General features: G+C 35.9%; 1 protein-coding gene across 1 annotated transcript in view; it reads left to right on the top strand.

Moving 5' to 3' along the window:
• The window catches only part of Ascc3 (activating signal cointegrator 1 complex subunit 3), a 286,596-nt gene that overhangs the window by 165,754 nt on the left and 95,292 nt on the right, over window positions 1–25,550 (top strand). Inside the window, exons 29-33 of the mRNA XM_051206191.1 lie at window positions 2,157–2,299; window positions 17,630–17,767; window positions 17,864–17,984; window positions 20,510–20,642; window positions 23,835–23,960. Coding sequence (XP_051062148.1) covers window positions 2,157–2,299; window positions 17,630–17,767; window positions 17,864–17,984; window positions 20,510–20,642; window positions 23,835–23,960 — 661 coding nt within the window. The remainder of the gene's footprint in view (window positions 1–2,156; window positions 2,300–17,629; window positions 17,768–17,863; window positions 17,985–20,509; window positions 20,643–23,834; window positions 23,961–25,550) is intronic.

Genomic DNA, 25,550 nt, shown 5'->3' on the forward strand with positions numbered 1-25,550 from the left:
AACAGAATAGGATTCATATTTTAGGAAGCAGTTGATTCTTAATATTAGATACCTAGGGCGTTATATGTTAAGTAATAGTTTAAACAAATGATAAGTAAGAGCAACAGTTTTTTAAAAATCATGTTCTTAACTTTTAACAGAAAATATAGTACTAGGATAGTTCAGTATTACCTACTGCCTTTGCTGAAGACCAGGCCTCAATTCCCAGCACCTCATAGCAGATTACAACTATAGTTCCAGGCCATCTAAATCCTCTAGCCTGTACAGGTACCTGGCATGCACATGATATGTACATATACATACATGTTGGCAAACACTCAAACATAAAAGTAAATAAATCTTAACTTGTACAATTCATTACTTTCAAAAATACTATTGATTTTTTTATATATATATATTTCCTTTTTTAACAAATTAAGTAAATAGGAGAAGTATGGGAATAATACCGCAGTTTCATTGAAACATTTTTCAATAAACTACAGAAGGAATATTTATTATATCAATTAAAAGTAACCTCCAAAATAAATTCTCTCCTTTGCACTGGTGTTGATTGTGAGGTGATGACTTTTCAGCTGCCGTAATTAGCCTATGACAGAAGCACAGTATTGATTGTGGGCTGGAGACCCATCTTGGCAGTTCAGATTATTTACACCTCCACAGAAACATTGTACAAAATCACTAATGAACAATAAATCTGCCATGAGCTGCTCAGCCACACCTGTTCTTGCAGCAATAAAACACATTAAAGGTTGAGGTTTAGAAAAGAAACAGATCATTCATGATTGTCTATATAAATGATACCAGTATTGCAGGAGTATGTTTTAAACTTTGTATTTCTAAGGTGATTTATATTTTTGCATTTTTAGTATTATAATAAATGGTGAATGGCAAAAAAAATAAAGATATGTGAATTTATTTTTTGTTGAATCTATTGCAGAAATTGCTTATATCTGTATAGGAAATGGCTGTATGCCATTACAGAAAAGGAATCGTTTTGTAAATAGTAAGTCAGCAGTAAAGACCTGAAGTACTTGCTGTTAGGGTTGTAATCAGTTAAGCCCTATCCTTATGAATTGTTATTCAGACCCAGAGTGATTCCTAGACATCTTCGATTTGGGAAATGGGATTTCTGCTAAGCTAACTTCTTCTGTTGTGGTATGTAGTAAAGTGAATATCTACATTTCCATTTTTAAACTGATTTCTTGGCCTTAAAAAGAAGTTCTGCATCTCATCATTCAAAAAACAAATCGAAACAAGAGGAAGTTTTATAAAATGTGTAAATATCTTGGTTTTAATTCTTTAATTAGCATACAAGATATTATACGTCATTGTAACATTTTTTAATAAAGTGAGTTTTAGTAATTTTTCTCCACCACCTTCAATCCCCTCTCCCACTGTTTTGAAAGAGCTACTTAAATAAAAATTCTTCTTGTGCTTTTTTGCCACTGTCTTAAACAAACCTTATTTCCAGATAATCCAAATGATCTATGTGTCACATTAAGCATTTCTTTAAAAATTTAATTATTTTTTCTTTATTATTGTTACCCAGGCTTTAAGTACCCATTTCTTCTCTGTGCCATGTTGCTATGCCTTTCCCAGATATGCATCAGACACTTAATCTCTATTTCTCTCTGCGGTACTCTCCTCACCGTTGAAGTCTCACACAAGTATTTCAAAAGTCAGAAGGAAACTTTTTTCTCATTTTCATTTATTTATTATTGCACTTAACTTAGTTTTTCAAACATTAGTATCCGCACAAATAGATGTTGTTTCTTTGACAGTTTCCTAACTCTGCAGTGCTTGCTTGGATTCCATAGATCTCAGGACCTCTAATATCACTTAGACAAGCAACAGTGTCTTGGAAACACACTCGAGAATAGAGAGAATTCATTGTTAGACTGTGACCATGTATAGCTTAGTGGAGAATCTCAGCATTGTAGTGCCTCTTTCCTTGGCATGACCTTAGGAATAATAAGTAAGCCTTCCTTGTGCTAGGCAGTATTCTGTGGAACTGTGGCCAGCATCTTCCCTGTGTCCTGTCAGACCCTTCTAGTACTTGAAATAGTACTAAATTTCATGACCAAATTAGGAATCCACATGGTTTTCATGTGCATCTGTTAAGTGGCTTAATATTTCATTCCCATGACTTTTCACAGCAATTAGAAGTCATTCTCCAGCCAAACCTGTTTTGATATTTGTCTCATCAAGACGACAAACTCGACTTACTGCTTTAGAGTTGATAGCTTTTCTGGCTACTGAAGAAGACCCAAAACAGTGGTTGAATATGGATGAGCAAGAGGTAAGTGAGTTCCATTTTCAAATTCCTACTATACTGTGATAGGAGTTGAGTTCTTAACAATATAGTGCTGTCTTAATACAACATTATTAATATTCACATGCATTTCCTCTGGTATTCCCAATGAAGCATTTACTTTTCATGTTTGTGCTTATTCCCTTTATTTAAAATCATCATGATTAATAGTTTATATTCAACTGTTAGTTTTTAGTATTTCTTGCCCTTCCATAACTTACAATCAATTTTGTTAGGTTAACTTCAGAAAAATGTATGACATGATCTGTAGTGGCATCTTATACTGCCAGTGAAATTGGGGTAGTGGATGCACTCTGCCACATCCTATGGATATGGCTTCAGGTGTGTTGACATGATCCACTAGCAGAATATGATGCTACTACTGTGATCACTGTTTAAAACTACCTTTACATGTCTAATAACTACAGTTTGTCCCTGTACAATTTCATTTCACTATGTAGCTACACCATAGATATTTCTTCATATAATTATCTAATCAAGTTTCTTTATTACAGTTTAGTTTTTAGAATTATTTCCTCAGAGGACATAGCTGCTGCTTTTCTTAAGATGCTAATTGATTTCTAAAATAACTTGGTGTATGAATTACCATTGGTGTAGGAGAGTCAAGACTTCCCACATTTTTTTATTTATTATTTTACATGTTGATCCCAGTTCCCCCTCCCTCCCTCCCTCCCTTTTATCCTCTCTGCCCTCTCACATGCACCCTAACCACCCTCCCCTCCCATACCCCCACCCTAATTCCATATGAAGGGGAATGCCATCCAGTTGGGGTCATGTAGATATGACAGGTCATGTGAAGTAGGGACTAGGGCTTCTCTCCTGTCTCTAGATTAAGGCAGTTATCCCTCCATGGGGGATGTGTCCGCAAGGTCCTTTTGTGCACCAGGAATACATCCTGGTTCCAATATCTGAGGTCCCTTAGACTGCTCAGTCCTTCTGGCTGAGACCCATATTCAGGAGGGCCTGAATCAGTCCCATGCTGGCTTCCCAGCTATCAGTCTGGGGGGCGTTAGCTCCTCCTTATTCAGGTCAGCTGTCTCTATGTGTTTCTGCAGCCTGGTCTTGTCCTCTCCATCTGCATCTGGGTTCTAGTTCAACTCAGTGTTTATGTATGGATATTTGCTCCTGTTTCCAACAGGTATTAGATGAGGGCTCCATGGATAAGTTAGTTGTTGATCTCACTATCCGGGAAGGGCATTTATGGTAGCCTTTCCACGGAAGCTCAAATTGTTAGTGGGCGGCAGTCTTGTAGTTCTCTAGACTTTCCTTTGGTTTCAATTTGAATAAAAGGTTATCCTATTGTTTTAATCTGCAATATGCACCTTGATTTTTTTTTTTTTTTTTTTGGTCCCTTCGTTTTCTGTGGTCTATCTTTTTCAGGATATTTAAAGATTTGTTTAGCCTTACAGTTATTTGTAAATACGTATATAAAAATTCTTATTTTGTAACTTTTCCTATGTGTGTATGTATATATACTAATGTATGTATGTATATAAACATGCATACTATATATTCCGGTACGTGTGTATGTACTGATCTACTTTGTCTTTTATCCTTTACGAATTAAAGATTTTTGCCATTCAGATTATATAGTCTGAGTAAGATGGTCCTTTTTGTCCCTTTTGCTGTTTATAGATATTCCTTTTCTGTTCTATAGATTTAATTCATAGTGACTTTATTTTTAGACACTTTTCTACTGTTAAAAATATTTTCTGAGACAGAAATATGATGAAGACTAAGGAAATAGGTTACCCAAATGTTGTGTAATCATCTCCCCTTCCTGCTCCCATTTCTTCTATGTGGTCACAACCTGAACTGAACAGATTGCAGATTTCTGCCTTTCCTTTCTTGTGGCCATTTAGAGTTAAGGTCTATTGGATACATTGCATAAGCTATCATAAGGTGGTATTTCAACATGTTCTAAGTTCCACAGATGATTTTTATGTACTAGTGAACATTTATCTTTAAGATGTCATCATTACTTTCTCAAGGTCGCTTATTTTTATATACTATACCGTATAATTTAAAGTCAAAATAATTTTGTTCTGTATTATTTAACTGCTTTGTCTAGGAACGGGGATATTATTTGGAAAATATTATATTGAGCAAAATTACTAAGACTAAAAGATTTTACTAAAAGATTTTTTTAAAAGGCATGTTCTCTCTCATACAGGGTCCTAGTTTATCCTCTTTATACATATATGGGAAGAGGTTGTGAATGTAGGCCTTCTAGTGAAAGGAGATTTTAGTAGGGGACAGAAGAGCTAGTTGAAGAGTGGGCGGGGGAGTAGGGCAGTAGGATACATGAGGCAGGAAAGTAGGAGTGAGTTATGGAGATATAGGAGGAAGGGTACAAGGGCAGGGGAGAACTGGCAATACCACAAGGAAATCTAATAATATTTGTGTTCATGTTTAAGAAATACTTTTAAAATTGACCTGTTGTGCCTACAAAAGTATCACAATTTAGCAGGCAAATGCTGAAAACTGATGGTTTTGTATATGGGCAGCACCTATCTCATCTTAATTTTATTTTTTTTTGTTTTGTTTTGTTTTTTTTTGTTTTGTTTTTTGTTTTATCCCTAAAAGTGCTCCAAATTGAAACATTTCTTTGAAGTCAGAGTATAAAGCACATACCTACTGAATACATTTTGGCATGTGTGCTCTGCATTTAGCACATATGTGACTCACACTGGTTTAAAATATGAACCTCATGTGTTCTTCCTTGCTAGTGCACTTCTTTTATTTATTTGTTTGTTTGTTTATTCTGATTATGCTGTAGCTCAGCTATTGTGGAAAATTATGTTGTGGTGCTGTTTTAATCAGCACAAAAAATTTATCACCATTGATAAGTAGAGTCCATAGGATTTGCTTGCATTGGGGGTGGGAGGTTGTTGTTTTCTGGTAAAATTATAACAACTGGAAATTTTTTATCATTTTCACATGTTTTGTCTATGTCAATCCAGGAAGGCCTTCTTCATTGTTTCCTTTAAAAAAAAAAAACTTCAATGAAGTTTTCACTGAGTTTGTACTTAGTTTACTGTATGAGTTCAATTTGAATATATCTAAACCTATTAAGTAGGTTTTGCTATGTGATCATGCCTAAACCTACATAAAACAGGTCTGTTATGAAAGCCCCAGGTAATTAAATGCCTTAATTAGAGTTTGTATTGTTGTGACAAAATAGCATAACCAAAACAACTTGGGAAGTTAGAATTTATTAATCTTACAACTCAGGCCACACTCCATCACTGAGGGAAGTTAGGGTAGAAACTCAAGACAAGAACCTAGAGACAAGAACTGAAGAAGCCAAGAGGAATGCTGCTTGCTGGCTTGCTCCTCTTGGCTTGCTCAGCCTGGTTTCTTATACAGCTCAGGACCATTTGCCCAAGGATTGAAAACCACCTACTGTGGGCTGCACTTCCTCACATCAATCAAGAAAAGGTACTACAAACTTGCCTCCAGATAATCTGGAGACTTCTCAGATATACTCTAGCTGTGTCAAGTTGACATGAAACCAACCAGCACAATACTGGATTTTTAATGCTTGTGGAGAATGCATTCTGGGAAGACATTCTGGAATGAAATGTTAGTGTCTTATATCATTAGTGTTCTTTGTGCAGTATTAAGTGTCTTGTGATAGGACCCAGGTAATTAGCATTTTAAGAAAGCTGGATAAGCATTGAAGTTATCTTGGCAGCTGAGGGGAACTCTGTTGCTGACTGACATGGGCAACTTTAAATCATTCTGCATCTAAAGAACTGCTTTTAGGTATCTAGGGAAGAGGCAATAATCACAACATGGAGAAAGAACGTGGCTAAGGAAGACGTATGAGTTACATTTCTTAGAGTCAAAAGGAGTGATTTATTAACTTGATCTGTACTAACTCAAAGGAAACTGTTAAGATGCACAAAGAAAACTCCAGGCATATCCTTCCTATAAAATCATACTGCAGCTAGAAACCCCAAATCATCGTCCTTTGGATTTTCCCAGAAGAAGCCTTTTGTAATGGTTTCAAGAGTTTCTGAGAATAAGCTACTCAGTGGGTAAGATTCTTGATGAGAGCATCCACTTCTACTAGACTCAAACTTACTTTATTAGGTCTTTGCACTATTCTCTCCGACTTCATGACAAACAAAATTTTGACTGCCTGTGTTTTAATCTGTGACAGGCATCAGAATACATACAAAAGAATGTGGTTTTGGTTAGAGGGCATGATACTGGCTGTCCATGAGTAGCACAGGTTTGCTGTATAGCTCTTTCACTGCCTACATTTAAAAAAATAAGTAAATAAAAAGCTCTTCAAAACAGTATAGCTTTTCATCAAACAATCAAAACACCCTTATCTGTGTATCCCCTAGAGGGACAACTAAAACTTCCATCATGGGCAGCAGTTAACATAAAGGCCTACATATCTTTTGGGTTGCTCAACTGTGTTTTTTTGTTGTTAGTAATCTGTTTGTTTTGCCTAGCTGGAATTACAATTCAGGGTCTTGTATATGCATTCTACCTTAAGGTATGGTAATGTTTTGTTTATGATCCAACAAATAAACCTTTCCTGAAAACCAGAATGCAGAGCTAGTAAACCCTAGAGAACAGGCAATGGTGGCCACACCTTTAATCCCAGGACTCAGGGCCACACCTTTAATCCCAGGACTCAGGAGACAGAGGCAGAGGCCACCCTGGGCTATATGAGAGTGTATCAGTCTAAAAGAGAAACAGCTCAGACCTGTGATCTCAGCTTGAGGTGACACGCCTTAAATCTGAGCACTAGAGAGTAATACAAGGCAGGAAAAGACAGATGCAGTCTGTCTGAGGAGCAATGAAGTTTGGAGATGCAATCACAAGACATGATTGCTCCTTTGGTCTGACCAATGGTAAAGATGAGATCTCTGGCGGCTGGCTACTTTGTTTCTCTGGTCTTCAGCTTAACCCCAATATCTGTCTCTGTGTTTTTATTATTCATGCTACACTAAGGTACACCCCTCCCCATATACACTTTTAATGTAATCCCTTTTCCTATTCTTATTAGTATTAGTTCCTTTGTTGCTACAAAATAGCCTATGGAATTAACATTTCTTAAGGAAGGGCTTGGAAGGCATGGCCACAGGAGTTGAGGTGGCCTGTCACATGTAGTTAGGAAACAGAACCATGAAGTGCTTGCTTGTTCCTTTCATCCACTCCAGGGCCCCAGTCTATGGAATCGTGCCACACACATTTGGGTTGGCTCTTAGTTAAAACCTTCTGGAAATGCCCTCATAGACATATACAGAGGTATATTTCTACTAGCAGTTCTAAATCCATTCTAGTTGACAGTGAAAATTAACCATTACCCAGCAGAATAAACTATAAAAATGACAACTAATGTATTACATTCAATAGTAGAAAACAGTAAGAAAGAAGAGAAAAGAAATTATTTAAAATCTATTGGTGTATATATGAGACATCAGCTAAACAAGGATAGGGGACAAATTGTTTCCATTTGCCACTATTTCGGGCCAAATATACATTTATTATTTATTTGCTCTACCATGTCTCACCTGCACATGTTTTGCAACAAGCTGCTAAGCTAATCTAGAATTCCCCAAATACATATCCATAAGAGGCTGGGATCTAGATTTTATGTATGCTTAATTCATAAAATTATAAAGTCTTTGATTAATTTTTAATATAGATACAGTGGAAAGTTTAGGCTTACATAAAATTTTCTCCTCTCTTATTATATAACTGCCTACTTTTATCAAAATAAGATGCCCAAATGATATTTTAATATCGATTAGAACAAAAAGTCATTACTCTGTGTAGATATTTCAGTTATGTTATTTCTAAGCAAATTATTAATCTCATGAATATTACCTCTCAAAACCAACAAAGCTAAGAGTCATAAGGAATAGAATAAAAATATCATGATGCTTATTGGCTGAGATTTCAGGGAGTATACACCCCCTTGACTACTTGGCTCTTGGAATATGGTTCTAGCAGTGTAAGAAGAAAATCATTACTTTTCAGTAGTGTACAGCATACTTCATCCTCCAGGGTCACACATAACCTTTCTAAGATGATATCAGCTGCCACACTTTCATTCTAGAAATCTCCGTAATTGCAAGGCCAGCCTGGTCTACCTAGTAAGTATTAGGCCTGCCAAGGCTACATAGCAAGACCTTGTCTCCAAAGGGGTGGAGGTAGAGAGAAACTAATGCACACACACACACACACACACACAGACACAGAGAGAGAGAGAGAGAGAGAGAGAGAGAGACATTTTTCTAGGCTCTAGATTAACCTCAGAGAGAGAGGGAAAAAAAAAAAAAAAAAAAAACATTTTTCCAAGCTCTAGATTAAACTCAGTGCCAGCAAAGTGGAGAGGGGAGGAAGGGGGAAGGAGAGAAAGTAGGATGGCATGCCTGCATTCACAGGAAGCTAAAGACACTGTTGAACAACGAAAGAAACACATTAGAGAAAGGACAGTTTTTTTTTCTTTTCTCGTGTGTGTGTGTGTGTGTACTTGTTTTCTCCTTTTTTTAATTTTATTTATTTTTCTTATTTTTACATATCGATCCCAGTTCCCTTTCCCTCCCTCTCTCCCACCCTCCCATCCCATCCCCCCCCCAACTCCACATGTAGGGTGGTGCCTTTCTGGAGGGGTCATCTAAATCTGTCAAGTCATTTGGAGTAGGGACTAGGCCCTCCCTCCTGACTCCAGGTTAAGGGAGTATCCCTCCATGGAGAATGTGTTCCCAAAGTGAAAGGATAGTTTTTTCAAGAAAGGATGCTGGGAAAGTGATATTTTTACATATAAAATAATGAAACTGCATACCTGTCTCTTATGAATTCCAACTCAAAATGGCTTAAAAACCCATTAAAAAAATTCAGAATACAAAGGTAGCCATATAGAATAAGAGAAAATACTTGCAATGTATACATCTGACAAGGGGTTGTTGTCCAGAATATGGTTTGTAAAAACTAAGAAAAATAACTGAAGATCAAAACAGCAAATAACCCAATAAAAATGGTCAGTGGATCTCTACACATTTCTCAAAAAAAAAAAACATATAGGTACCAGTTTTTTAATGTTCAGTGTCATTGTCAAAAGCAAATCAAAACCACAATTAATTCTCATTACACCAGTAATGTCAATACACATCAGAAAGACTACAGATAGGAAATGTGTGCCAAACTACAGACACACTGTTAAGGTAGTTAAATTTTATTTTAAGTAATGCGGCGGAACATTTGTTTATAAGGCCAATGCTTTTGTAGTTTGTGTGTATCTGGTAAAGTTCTGGCTTTCCATAAAAACATTCCAGTGAGAATTGGAGAACAGGCAAATAAGTTAATGTGTGGTGATTCTCATGGGAAAAAATAATGAGGAGGGGAAATGAGAATGTTCATCATGGGATATTATACAGTAATCAGGGCAGGAGGTCGTCCTCTGATAAGTTAACCTAAGCAAAGCTGGAAAAGACAGGGAACTAAACCCAGCAGATAGCTAAGGAAGCAGTTCATGACCACAGGGACTAGAAGCAGTACCAGTTACATACATACATACGTTACTTATATTTTTTTCTTTTTCCATTTTTCTTGTATGTGTATTCACAATTTTGCATGTGATTGAATGTATGTGCAGGTAGAAGCCCAAAGCTGGTGCCAAGGATCATCCTAAAAGACCTTGTATGTTCTATATCAAGGCTCTGTGAGTTAAACCCAGAGCTCACCAATATCTGGAGATTTCCCCATACCCACCTTCTGAGGCTGGAATTACAAGGAATCTGTCATGGCCAGCCAGCCTTTCTTTATACATGGGTTTTGGGAATTCAAACTCTAACCCATATACCTGAGTGGCAAGTTCCTTAACCACTAAGCCATCTCCCCAGATCTTTCTTTTACTTTTTGAGGACATTTTGCTACATCTGAAAAGATAAAATAGAACTCAGTCTCAATGGAGGCCTAGGGCCTGCTACCTTGGTGGCAGTGGTGATGGAAGGATTAGTTTAGGATTAATAAGACTTTGTGATAGGTAAAGGATAGAAAAAGTAATCAAGAATGGCACCCTGGTTGTTAACTCAGAAAATGTTGATGCTACTTAATGAAATGGCAGCAAAATAAATAAATAAATCTGAGAAATGAAGGGTGAAATAAAGAAAGAAATTTCAACTCAAAAGTTATTTTTATTTTTGACTTATTTTTGATATGCCTAAGACTTTCAATTGGAAATTACAAACTGATTAAATGGAAGAGATCTGTCAAACCTACTTCAGATGTGAACATATAGAGTGGTACATGCCTGTGTACAACCCAACTTTGTACCCAAATGAGTCTGTAATAGCCCTGAGCAGTGTGGAGAAGCAGAGGTTCACAAGGGAATCTCTTGTTTTGAAGTGAGACATAAAATGGGAAACTGTCAAATGTGGTAAGATGTCAGTAGACAGGGGTTAGTGCAGGAGAAAGTGCTCAACTGTATGAAGTGATGAAGGGAATTCATGGTAGGACAGAGAAGTTAGCATGGTGATTTAACAGTCAGAGGCCCTTTGAGTGAACTTGGCAAGAAGTCCGTTATGAACAGAAGCCAGTCTGGAATTGGCTGCACAGTAAACAAGGGGAGCGGGGAGAAATGGAGTGAATAACAGCTTAGTTAACTGGTGCTTTGATTTGGCACTGAGAAGCTTCACTAAGTCACCTTCCCTCAGGTGTTCAGCCATGTAGTTCCACAGGCAACTGGAATGGCTCTGAGTACTTATCAGCCAACATTAAAAAAAAGATATAAAAATGTGAGAAAGCGCTTTCTTCTGAATTCACTGGGTGAAGACTGCTCTTCTTTCCCTCCTCAGCAGATTGCAGAATGATGGCAGAAGATTAGGTTTTTGTCGTGATTGCATTTCATTCTTCCCTCAACTCTTTGTCTCTTACTGTAGCTCCAAAGCTGCCCCTTTCTTTCTATATGGTGTTAAATAAGATCTAAGAATGTTAAGTAATACAACAAAGGTCCAGTTAATTTATATTTGTCCTTCTAAAGGGGTGTTAAAGAGAATTCTCCAAAGCCTTTTGCCCTTAAAAAAAAAAAAAAATGTAGAGCAAAATGTGTTAAGTTGTCCCCTGAAGTCCAGGACAGGTGGGAAACACCCAAAGATCTGAAGTAGGAAAGGAAATATCTCTCTGACTAGAGCAAGCCAGATAGGTAACTTTGAAGTAATTCATGAAGAAAATATATATGATGAATAAATCTCACCCTAGTTGCTTTCTGGCTTTTATATCAAACTCCAGGCCTCTCACAATCTAGACTAGGTTACCTGTCTTCAGTGTGACTGGCACTGTTCCATGGGCTCCACTGAATAAGAAGCCAGATAGCTGAGCAAAAGCATCCATTGTGCTCATGTTGTTTCCCACTGATTGCCCTGGACTTCCATTGCAACTTCAAGCCAAAATAAACCTTCCCTCCCTTTAAGATATTTTGTCATGGAAACAAGACTAGTAACCATTGCTAGGTTACTTACATCCTTGGCCCATTTTTATTTTCTCTCTGACAAAGATCTTGATATTGTTAGTGCAGGGTACCCTCAAGCTGAAGTTCTTCCTTCTTATGTCAGCTTCAAGAGTAGCTGGAAACACCATGCTGCTTCCCAACTCTGGGCCTATTTTCTGTATAAACCTCATCCCTCCTAAACACCAAGGAAATGCTTATGATGTAATTAGTCTAGAAATGATGTGGGAAACAGACATCTGTGAATATGCTAAGTATTGGACATTTGGGTGCAAATGGGACTCATGAGATATGGGTGTGACTGTGAACATCAATTTTCATTCCTTAAACAACAGAAGACAAGCTGATTCTCTTTAGTTAGTATCGTGCATGGAGTGCTTTATATTTCCTTAAAAGCTAAATATTATCAAATCTAGTCATGAACTTATAGATCATTTTTCCAGATGCAGACACTAGAACAGAAAGATTGATTAATTTGGATGACATGACACCCAAACCAAGTAGCAAGTTGGACCCAAACACAGGGTAGCAAACTCAGCCTGTTTTATTTGTGTTTTTTTTTTTAATCTTGAAATATTTATGATAAGTAGGCTCATTAGCAACATAACTTTAGATAAGATGGAAAAGCAGAATTTGATGAGGAAAAATATACAAAATAATCAAGGAACTGACAAGACTATGGCATGTCACAATCATAAAGAAGTTGAAAGAGATGGTATTTGGTTTTAGTTTATAGAGCAAGATAATTGAGAAGCTGTTTTTTAGGCATAGGTATAGAAATATTCAAATACTACAGAATATATTTGCAAATCATCTGACTAGACTTGTCCAGTGTGTAGATGATAATTACTCATTGCATCTTAACCTGTTTTCTGCATATAGTCTGAACAATGAGATTTAACATTGTAACTGTAAATAGTCTCCCATTCCTGTAGTAATGTATGGGGCACTGTGTTGGAAGGCTGCTACATCCAGAAGTTCTGAGATGAGGACTGACTGTCCACCATTAGTTACACTACCCCAGTATGCAACTTGGCTGCTAAGCCTTAAATTTTCACATGTAAAAGGAATTATAACAACTCTATCCTCATAGGACTGCTGTGAGAAGTAAAAACATTAAAAACATGTCAGATCCTTTAAAGTAATGTATTTTTAGCATGTTAGCTGTTATGGATTGTCCTTGTGCTTAGAAAGTATAACCCTAGGAACATTATAGATTAGGGTGCCCAGTTGGCATCTCCAGATATTCTAAAATTAGATACTCAGCCTTTGTAGTATCGTGGTTCTGCAACAATGAATATACCATATAAATAGTCTACTTCTGCTGAAAGCAATGAGGTTAACTTTGACATACTTGTGCCTTTCTTATCATCTTTCATGATTTAATTCATATTAATAAAATATAATGGTAAAAAGTTAACTCCATAATGTACCTTTTCAACTCAGTCTCTACTGCATTTGAAAAACACCCGAATATATGGACATATTCTCCAAGCATGCATTAGAGTCAGAACTCTCTAAAAATGGAAATAAGCACAAAGTTGTGTTTCTAAATAAAAATTTTCTGCTAGGTACGTTAACACATTACCTTGTAATTCAGTTTGTATATTATCAGTAAGAATTAGGTCAAGCCCCGCCCCCCAGAAAAAAAACAAGAACTGCTATTCTATGTGTTTGGAAAATGTTACAAATCTGTTATTGTTTAGATTTTATTTATTGCTTAGGTTTGTTTTTGCTTATTTGTAATTCACATTTTGTGTTTTTATTTCACATGTAATTTTTTTTTAACCAGCATTACTAAAAGTGCAGCCCATGGTTTTATGTATGAAAAGTGGTTATTATGTTGCTAAGATTTGTCCTCAAGCAGATTTATTTCCTTAATCACATGTATATGCTTAAAATTAATATATTGTTATCTGGTAACTCTTTCGCAGTGGTTGTATTTGGCATTCAGGGAATATCGGGAAAAATAATTAATTTTGTAGTATTGGGAAATTTTGGAAACTTGTATTCCAAATACCTATTTCTAGAAATTTTTTTCTGTTAACATACCAATAAAGTGTTCAATGTTATTTCTTTTATTCTTAATCTACCCTCTTCCATCTCTGGGGTTCATCATTGAGAAACAGGTTAAGAAACTAATACTTTGCAATTACAAGAAAATACTTAAGCTTACTTCATTTAACATCTGTGTCAATGTAATCGGTTTATTTCTGTTTTTAGAAGTCCTTGTAACTTTCATGACTTAGTGTATCTTCTGTTGAGCACTTTAGACCATTGATAAGCATTACTCTGTGGCATATGGTCTGAGTCTGACATGCTTTGAAAAGACTACAGAGTTCTGATAATAAGGATTCTGTGAAAATGGGAAAACCAGCACAACAGATATGCTTTGAGAAGCTATGGGATTTTAGCATCTTGAAACAATATATCACACTCAAAGGGACAAGACTGGGCTGCACAGTCTGTTAGCTCATTCTTGTCCAATCTGGTCTCCTTTCTTTTGGAGCCAGCATTGTCATCAACTTGCTGAATTATATTCTGACTGGAATGCACTTTAGGCCCAGGGTAATGTATCTACTTAAATGGAATCCTATCTCTCTACAAAAGCTTTTTGAGTATAATAAATTTAAAATATAAAAAATTCTATTAAGTTAAAGTAAATGGTTCAACAGCTTACATATGTGCCTCTTTTCCCACCCGCTAAACAGATCACTCGAAAGAATATAGATCTGTTTCTCTTTTATGTACAATATTGAATATTTTTGCTTAACTATTAGATGGTCTGTCATATTTCAAAGGCTGTTTATTGGAAAAATACTGATGCATTACAACAAACATTTGTTAAACAGAAATCAACATTGGAATTGAAACTTCCTATTGTTTTCATTGTGGTGGTTAGTCTTAATCTTGTAGCATGCCATCTTACCAACAATTATGCCTCTTCTTCCTGTAGTATCCATTTTTATGTAATAAATAACATGCCTTATGTCTTTGCAGAGTAGTACTACATATCCTTGGAGAAATTGAGATGATAACTGAATCAGATTTGAGAAAGGCTACTATATTGATTTTAAAAAATCAATGAAACTTTTTAATTTGAAACAAACTAAGTTGTACATTACTGCATTATATAAAAAATTATCTGTGATAAGCTTTGTAAGTTGATAGCACAATTGCAGGCAAATAGGAGGTGATGAAGAAATATCTACTAAAAATATTAAACTTTCAATAATAAGTGAAATTTCTGGGTGGGGGGTTGTTTGTTTATTTGTTTTGTTTTTTTGCTTGACTAAATAATTTGATCAAGATGAAACTCATTTTAAAATACAAAATAACAAATACATAAGATTCAATAACATTTATTTTTTTAATTCCTTTAGGCTGCTTTAGTAGTATTTTTGTTTAATGATTACCATCTATTGGTTTTTCTTTTTGTTGTTTAGAAAATTCAGATTCATCTCTAGAAACTGTATAATAAATGGAGTTGTTTTTCATGATTGTTCTCTTGAGGATTTCAGGGATCGCCAGTTCAGATAGGCAAAGCTTTGTTTTTAATGCATTGATTTATGTGAATATGTGGTGGGGATCACAAGATGTTTTAGTTTTTGAATGGAAACGGCACATTACTTTTGAGGTATGTTTGTCATAGGACACTGTGAATTACACAGTTCATGTGTACTTATTTTATTTATAAAACTAAAAATCTAAAAGTAATTTTGAGTTTCAAAGCAGCAGTGAATCAATATAAGTTGAAAATACTTATGCAGTAAAAATGGCTCACACATAATTTATGAGACAATTTAAGAGCCTTCCTGTGTTGTCTTCATTGTGGACAGTGTAGATATCATATGGTAAATTTTAGAGACATTTATTTCTTATATTCACAGATACATGCAAAAATGCTGTTTGTTATGTATTATGAAATACAGTGAACTGCTAATACACTATAACAGTGAAAATTGATAAATAACATTTCTAATGTGTGTGTTATTCAAAATATTGCCTACTCAATGCATTGCTTTCTATAAATTAATATTACTACTGAATTTTACCTTCCTTTTATATAGTATTAGTATAAGACAACTTATTCCCACTTTGTAAAATTTTACAAGTTTTTTATTGTGAAAATAAATGAATAGGAATAGAAGCAATTGATTCCTTGCCTGGAATAATATGGGCTGTGTATTTTTTCTAAACTGTAACAGGCAGATAAAGGTCCCTTAATTGGAGATTTTGAAATGTTTAGTTTTGCACACCCAGAAGAGGAAATGTATGCTGGAGAAGTTGTGCATTATAGACGTTGTCAGTAGAAAAACAAAATGAAATCCTATATAAAGTCAATATTATTTTTATTTCTGTTTCAAGTATATAAAACTGCACATGTTATTTTTTCCAAGTTCTCCCCCCAGTGTTAAGTACTAGTAGCATGTGTAGATAAATCTATACAAATAACTAAAGCAGAATATCCTTTAAAGGATGTGATGTTGAATGCTTGTGGGAAAACTTCTATGCTGTCTCTGAGGTTACTTTATGCTTCAAGGACAAGCAGAGAAGCTCACTAAACAAAGAGCATTGGACTTTCTCTTTAGTTCTGGAGTACATTTTATAAGCAAATAATTTGCTGCTTGTTGCCATCAAGTTAGTGCTGCATTCATTATTTCCCATGTACAGTTGAGATAAATAGAACATTCAAAGAATATTTATAAAACGTGTTTCAAAAAAACTTGTATACATATGAAACTTTACTGAGGTAAATGGAGCTTAGACATGAACTCTTTAAAAATACAAATGATAGGATATGTGAAGATTTTGAGTATTTTAAAAACTTACATAAAAAGTTTTATAATTTGACTTTGAAATAAAGAATCCTGTAGCCATTCTTTCCATTTTAATTGATAGAAGAGATACTTTAAATTTTCACCATAATTGCATTGCAAAAATAAAGTATATATAATTGTTTTAGATACAAATTAAAACTACAACAGTAGTTAAATAGTAGGTAAATGTGTATGTTATAGGTGTTTGAGAAAAATTCCATGTAATAAAACATAAGTCAATACTTTGAAACATGAACCACTTTTAGCTGCTGATCAAAGCAATAAGGAATAAGCAAAAATAGTCAGTCTGGGTTTCTTCAGTGATCAAAAATTTTCAGATGGAAAAGACATCCTTCAAAATCTTCAAACTTTTTACCCATTGGCCATTGCAGTAAGGCTTGCAGTAGCTTTTATTCTGTCTTTAATGGGGGGATTTAAATACATATTCAACATTCCTATTATTATTCCTGATTTACAGATAAAGAAACTCAAGCAGTCTTGTGACTTCCTTGATGAACACTAAGTTTAGTATGAAAGGTTTGTGGGGATAATTAATGTCTATCTAGTAGGATGGTATCAGATTATTTTTGTTGTTTGCATTTTGTCATGTTTAGACACAGATCCATAAAGATAAGTATATTTTTAATATTACAATAATACTGAACCTTTTTAGACAATATTAAATCATTTTAAGTAGCCTTTAATCATTAAGAGATGTTTCAGTTTATCATCATATATTTCTCTTATTGCATAGTATTAAAATGGGTAAAATGGAGAATTTGTTTTTTCAGTTTACCCAGCTTTAATGAAAACAGTAGAGAGGCTATATATCTGTGCCCATATAATGTCATTAAAAGCAAACACACACACACATACACACACACACACACACACACACACACACACACACACACACAGAGGCATGTCAATCAATCATAATTGAATGCATGAGTATTTTAAAGCTGATGTACCTGCATCTTGAATTTGTGCTTGTATTGGCAGATGGAGAACATCATTGGGACAATACGAGATTCCAACCTGAAGCTGACTCTAGCTTTTGGGATAGGAATGCATCATGCTGGACTGCATGAAAGAGACCGAAAAACTGTAGAAGAGCTGTTTGTGAACTGTAAAGTTCAGGTACTTTTTCCCCTCATCCATTAACACATACTTTAAAGGAACATAGAAATTTTATTTTATTTTATTTAGCTGTAAGACATTATCTTTATCTTTTAGGTTCTCATTGCTACAAGCACATTAGCATGGGGTGTAAACTTTCCAGCTCACTTAGTAATTATTAAAGGAACTGAATATTATGATGGAAAAACAAGACGTTATGTGGATTTTCCCATCACAGGTAATTTTTCTTACTGTAACGATATATTAAGTTTGTATTTTTCATCCTTAGCAGATTAGGTTTATATAAATTAAAACTTGAGAATTCATCTATTTTAAGTATATAATAATCAAGTTAAGAAGTGTTGTGGTTTTTAGTAAAAATGCTTCAGAAAATATTGAATCTTTTTATTTCATTTAACATGCCCAATTCATTGATTATTATTAGTGGTTCCAAATTCATAAATAAAAGTGTTGATTAATAACTATTAGGGATGATAAATTTTGATAACAAGCTATAATATATTTCAAAAGCGAAATAGTCTATAAATTATAAATCATTGCAAAGGTTCCTACAGATTATAAAGGAAAGAAATGTTATTCTCTGGGAGGATGAAAGATAGGAACTAAATAGATATCTTATCCAGGGGAAGCAGTAATCAAATGACCCCACATGAGAGGTTTTCCTGGATGTGTTTTATTTGTCCTTGTTTATTTAAAACAGAATTATCACTTATTTTGTGTGGGTGAATGTATGTATGCATGCTCACATTATATGTGAGTGCACATGTGTGGGGGCACACCAGCATTGTGTGTGTATTGGGCATGCAGGTGGAGGTCAGAGGTTGATACTAGTTGTCTTTCTTAGTCACTCTCTACTGTTACTTTACTATAGCAGGGGCTCTTGCTAAAGGTGGAGTTCATCTAGTCTAGTTAGCCAGCTTCTCTTGGAAACCAGTCTCTGCCTCCCGAATGCCAGGATACAGAGAAGTCACCATGCTTTTATATCAGTGGGTCTCGTTCCTGTTCTCACACTTGTGCAGCAAGTGCTTTATCCATGGAGCCATCTCCAAAAGCCTTACAATATCAACATTCTTAAATAGCATCTGAAGTCATGTCACGCAGGAGAACTTTATTTCACAAAAAAATGTCAGCTATCCTTTTAAGATTTCTGTCTTACTTCGAAGTTCCTTATTTAATACAAATTTTTGACTATAGCATATACTATGTACATGTTTATATTATGTGTATAAATGTGTGTATGTGTATTATCAATTGTAGTAGTGATGATCAAAGATGGACACATGTTCTTAGAGTATTCAGTTGTCACCAGGTGGTGGTGGCTCACACTTTTAATTCCAGCACTCATGAGGCAAAGGCAGGCAGATCTCTGTGAATTCAAGTCCAGCCTGGTCTACAGAGTGAGTTCCAGAATAGCCAATGCTATACACAGAAACCCTGTCTCCAAAATGCCAGACTAAAAGTATTCTGTTTTTTGCAACAAAATTATTTTTGTTTTTTTTTTCTATTTTTTAAAACAATCTTTTGTTTTACATACCAATCCATTTCCCCTTCTTCCCCTCTTCCTTCTTCTCCCATCTCCTCCCCCAACCCTATTCCTTAGAGAGTGTGAAACCTCCCATGGGGATTCAACAAAGTCTGTCAACATGACTTTAAGTGAGGATAAAGGCCCTCCCTACTGGTATCTAGACTGAGCAAGATATCCCTTCATAGGGAATGGGCTCCAAAAAGCTAGTTCCTGCACTAGGGATAAATCCTGGTCCCACTACCAATGGCCCCATAAATAGCCACCCACATTCACAGGGACTAGATCAGTCCTATGCATGTTCCCCAACTGTTACCTAGAGTCAATGGCCTCCCATTGCATCTTTCCCCATATGGTCTTGTCCCCTTTGCTTATATAAGTCCTCCTGCCTCTCTACAACTGGACTCTGGGAACTTGGCCCATTACTTAGCTGTGGATCTCTGCATCTGCTACCATCAGTTACTAGATGAAGGTTCTATGATGACAATTAAGGTAGTCATCAATGTGATTACAGTGGAAAGCCAGTTCTGGCACCCTCTCCACTATTGCTAAAAGTGTTAGCTGGGGTCATCCTTATGGATTCCTGGGAATTTCTCTTGTGTCTGGTTTCTCTCTAACTCCATAATGGCTCCCTCTACCAAGATATCTCTTTTCTTACTTACCCTTTCTGTCCTTCCCCCAACTTGACTGTGCTATCCCCTCATATTCTCTTTCCCCTCCGCTCCTGCCCCTCCTTCTCCCCTCTCCCCCCCAGTCTCCTGATTTACTCAGGAGGTCTTGTCCCTTTCCCCTACCCAAGGGGATCCAAGTATGTCTCTCTTAGGATCCTCCTTGTTACCTAGCTTGTCAGGGATTATGTCTAATATCTACTTATGAGTGAGTACATACCATGTCTGTCTTTTTTGCTCTGGTATAACTTTACTCAGGATTGTTTTTTCTAGTTCCATTCATTTGCCTGCAAATTTTAGGATCTTGTAGTTTCTTGCCACTGAATAGTACTCCATTGTGTAAATGGAGTACATTTTCTTGATCCACTCTTCAGGTGAGGAGCATCTAGGTTGTTTCCAGGTTCTTGCTATTATGAATAATGCTGCTATGAACATAGTTGAGCAAATGTCTTTGTGTCTGTTAGTTTTTGCTATTAGAAATGTGCCCTGATCACTATCTTTACCTCATGCTCAGTGTCACTACATGAGTCCTCTGATTTCTCTCTTCCATAGATGTGCTACAGATGATGGGGCGAGCTGGGAGACCTCAGTTTGATGACCAGGGCAAAGCTGTAATTCTCGTTCATGATATAAAAAAAGATTTTTATAAAAAATTTCTCTATGAACCTTTCCCAGTGGAATCAAGGTAATTTTGGTTTTAAACAAATGGGTTTCATTTCATAGTCAGTTGCTGTTTTCCTGGTTATGTTTCTTTTCAGTTAAAAATAAGTTTTGTCATATAATGTATCTTCATCTTGCTCTTTCCCATCCCCCAACTCTTTCCAGATTATCCCCATCTCCCTTCCTACCCAACTTCATGTTCATGCAACGTTCCTCCTTCCCTCCCCTCTTCTCTGTTTCCCTCTGTGTTTCAAAAGAAACAAAACAAAAAGAACAACAAAAAAAAAAATTCAGTCAAACAAAACAATATCAAAATAAAACAAAAAGCCCTAACAAAGAAGCTATTTGTAATTGATCTTCTGGGAAAGAGAAAATTGGTTTTCACCAATGAGTGACGCTGTGTATATCATCCACACTCTGGGACAGGCTCTCTGCCTAGGAGTAATCAGCCCATACAGAACAGACATTATTGTTGCTTTTTAAAAATATTTTTTGTTTGGGTATTTTTTTGTACTGGTTATATTTTACTAAAAAAAAAAAAAAAAAAACAATTAGTACAACTTACAGCAGAACTTCACAGTGTAGTTATTACTGTGAGACAACATGCAGCTGTTATTATTATTTTAAGTTAATTTTGTTGTGTGCTCTTAACTATTACTCTGGCACCAGATGACCCAGGTGGAATTCTGAGCTCTGCCACTTAATTGCTTGGCACTGAGCAGTTGGTTTCACTTTTCATTGTGTGTAAGTGGGGGTGATAACAATTTGAGCTTGCTCAATTGTGTTTGTAGAGATCAGATGAATAGTGTTTGAATCATTTTCTGTAGTAGGAAAGCATTCAGTACAGTATTAGAGTCCACAATATTGAGTCATGTAATTAACTATTTATATTGCTGATCTTGTAATGCAAGAATTCTGTTCCCCAGTACCTGTAACTCCAGTTCTAGTGCAGTCCCATACTGTCTTCTAGCCTCTTAGTGTACTACATTCTCATGGGCCAACCCCTGCCTGAACACACACACACACATGCACACACACGCACACACACACCACTGAAAATAATAACCAATCTTAAAATAAGAATTAACATTTATTAAAGACTTCAACAGTCCCAAAGGTTCGTGATTGCCTTTTATTTGCTTGCTTTGGCTTTTATGTGTATGGTCTTGGGGATTGAACCTAGGGCTTGATGAGGCATGCTAGACCCTACCACTACATATATCACTGCCCCTCTTCTTGCTTTTTATTTTGAAACAGAGTTTTTATCAAGTACCCAGACTAACTTTGGACTCACTCTGTAGCCCAGTCAGGCCTTGAACTTACAGCGTCCATGCATCAATGCCCCCCTTCCTATAAGCTTGCATCACTGAACTATGCTACCAGGCTCTACTATTTGCTTGTTTGTGTTTTGCAAAGATGCAGAAAATTTATGTGTTTATGTCTAAATATTAGAATTAGAAAGACATCGAAATATTAAAAGTATAATAAGACATTGTGAACAAGTTTATAAAAATGGTTTTTATACGTTAGCTCGAAGAGTAAAATTTATTTTAAAAATTACTGAAACTGACACAATAAAAAATACAAGTCATGAGTTTCAAGTCTGTCAAAGCAATTTGATTTGAAATGTAGTTTTCTTTTCATAATGAAATCTTCTGATTTAGCTGCTTCACTGTTGAATCCTTTGTAGTATAGAAAAAATAGTACCAGTCATAAATGAGTATTCTCCTAATAATAGAAAAGGTAGAGTTTGAAAAGTGTACACACTTTTAATCCCAGCACTCAGGATGCAAAGTCTAGAAAATCTGTGTGAGTTTGAGGCCATCCTGGTCCACATAGCATATTCCATGCGAGCCATTACTAGACTACATACTAAAAGCCTATCTAGAGTGATAGAGATAGAGGAGAGATGAAAAGATGCATTAGGAATAAGTTTCTATTTTGTTTGATGGAATCAGAATAACTTAGATGCTAAAATTCTGTAAGAACTTAACAGACCTCTGTATCTTTTGAATGAATACAAAAATATAAAACTAAACATCACTAAATTAAACTCAACAATATATATAGTTAACATACAAAAACTGTTTCTGAAAACAAGTGAATGAATCTCATTCACAAAACAAGTGGGAAATATAATATGACCATCTCATATGTATTTTTAAAGAATTTGACATAACACACCCATTTATGACAAAACTAATTTACTCTGGGCATTGTATAATAAATAGGTAATTATTTTCTTATGCTATTACCATTGCTAGTATTTTATATGTCATAATTTTTCCATAGTTAATTCATTGTTATCTATTATTACTTATTTATCAATCCAGTTTTTTCCTCTTAAAGATTTTTATGTATGTATGAGTGTTTTGCCTGCATGTATGTAAGGGTCTTACATGCCTGCCATAGTAAAGGAGTGCAGAAAAGGGCATCAGATACCATAGAACTGGAGTTAAAGCCCACCAAGTTTCAGTATGGATCCTCTGCAATTACTCTTCCATCTGAGTCATATCTCTAGCCCCAGCTTCTTCCCCTTGTGTATAATGTAACAGCGAAGTATTTTACCTTTCTAATATCAAATACAAATGTTTCTCTATCAGACTATGATGAAAAAAGGAAATTGCTAGATTATAGTCAGCACTCAAATGGATATTGCCAGTACTCTTCATGCTGACTGTATCCATTTTCATTCTGTCAGAATAAATTGAGATTGACATTTTTTTACATTGTAAAAGGAGTCTTTTTTAATCTATTTGTGTCCTTTATAATAGCTAATTTGAATACTTGCATGTGTTTATTTTTGTAATTATTTAGCCTTTTTTTGTATTTTACATAAGAAACTAAAATTAGCATGTTCTTTCCCAGTCTTTCAACACATCTGAATACGTTTGTATACACAGTTTATTTTAAAGATTTGTTTATTCATATATTTTAAGTATATGAGTGCTCTGCTTTCATGCACACCATAAGAAGGAATCTGATACCATTACAGATAGTTCTGAGCCACCATGTGGGTGCTGGGAATTGAACTCAGGACTTCTGGAAGAGCAGTCAAGTGCTTTTAACTGCTGAGCCATCTCTCCAGCCCAGGTATACACAGTTACCTAAATTACATAAAGCCACTTTTTGGTAGCTTAGAACATAAAAATCCAAACCTTTACTGAGGTAAGTGTTTATTGTTCATTGTATTTCTTGTCTCTTATTCAATATATAGCTTGTTAGGAGTGCTTTCTGACCACTTAAATGCTGAGATTGCTGGAGGTACAATAACATCTAAGCAAGATGCAATGGATTATATCACGTGGACTTACTTTTTCCGACGTCTTATCATGAACCCCAGGTAAGTGTGGCGCTCTGTGAAAGGGCAATTTCAAATCGTATGCACAGAAAGCAAAGGTACTTGTAAGAAACTGCAAATCTGAATGTTTGTCAGCTCTTGGCACATTCTATAAATGCAAGTTGGCCAGAAAAATTAGATGATGACTCATGGTCGTAGTATATAAGAGGATGGTTGATCGTATGCATTTGCTATTATATGAATTACTATAGGATAATTTTCTGGTGCAGTTGGGAGATAAAACACTGGAAGTCATTACTAAACTGTATATAAGCCTTAGGTTAAGAGTGGTGAAGTTGGATGGGGGAAGTTATGAGGCATTTCTTGGGGTTAATAAGAACCCTGTAAGAGAAGAGAAGATTGCAGCGTGTTTGATTCTATTTTTCTCTTGCTAGATCATTAGATCTTGATTTATCAGGCATGTATGAAATGTTACGTCAAACCTGAAATACACATATGAGTATAACATTCTTTGTCTCCTGTTTTATATAGGGAAGGCATTAGTACTCATTATAATTTAATAAGTACTCTAAGCAAACTGTTTGAAAAAGTATATAGCATTCTGGCAGGAAAAAGAAAGGGTCCTGAGGCTTGGAAGAGTCATTAGAGTTTAGGGCATATAAAAGCTTGCTGTGGTCAGAGATTAAAGAGTATAGGGGTAAAGCTTGTTCCTAGCAGAAAGTAAATCAAAGCATTGGAAAGAACGGGGTCTATGCTCTGTACACCATTCTGAGGAGTACACCTCTGATCAAAGAGGTTTTGCTGTGTGACAGTTACAGTGGAAAGAGCAGTTAGAAAGGTGTTTATTACCAGGCAGTGGTGACACACACCTTTAACCTCAGTACTCATAGGCAGAGACAGGGAGATCTGAGGGAGTTCAAGGACAGCCAGGGCTACATGGAAAAACCCTGTCTTGGGGGGGGGGGGAGTGTTTACTGCTGAGGGCTGTAATAGATACAGAGGAAGTGAAGCAAGGGTCAGATCTAAGATATTCTTGTTGAAATTGTAGGCCAACTAAAAGTTCTTTAACAAAGGAATCATGCTTTTTAAAAAAATGTCATCACAAAGTCTTACTGTTGGTGTCTAAAGAATTTTCTTTTCAGCCAGCATTACTCCTTACATATATAGCGATTTTTGTGTCTTTGTTTAGAGTTCCTTAAGTATTAAGGCATTTGGGAAGCTGCCAGTAATATTAAGAAGGTAGTCATCATGGTGACATGCAAGCCTGGGCCTCTGCCAAGGACCATTTCTGGGTCAGTGGTCCTATTACAGCAAGAGTCTGTGTTGATGTCCACTGTCCATGTTGCCACCAAAGGCCACACAAATACCTGGGGTCTAGGCCTCAACCTATGGGCATGTTGTTGTCCAAGAGCCAGGCTGCTGTGGTGCAGTACAGACCCAGGGATGTATCTGGGTCCCTGTTTCCACTACAGCTTGAATCTGTGTTGATACCCATGGCCTATGTTACCACAGGGTGCCATAGGAACCATATGTGTTAAAATCCGAAGCTGGCCCTGCCCCTTATAGTGAAGATTACCCTTTCACTCCCACTAAGGAGCGATGGCCCCGGTGCTTACTACAAGCATAGGAGAG

The sequence above is a fragment of the Phodopus roborovskii genome, unplaced genomic scaffold, assembly GCF_943737965.1.
Source record: "Phodopus roborovskii unplaced genomic scaffold, PHOROB, whole genome shotgun sequence".
Classification (NCBI taxonomy): domain Eukaryota; kingdom Metazoa; phylum Chordata; class Mammalia; order Rodentia; family Cricetidae; genus Phodopus; species Phodopus roborovskii.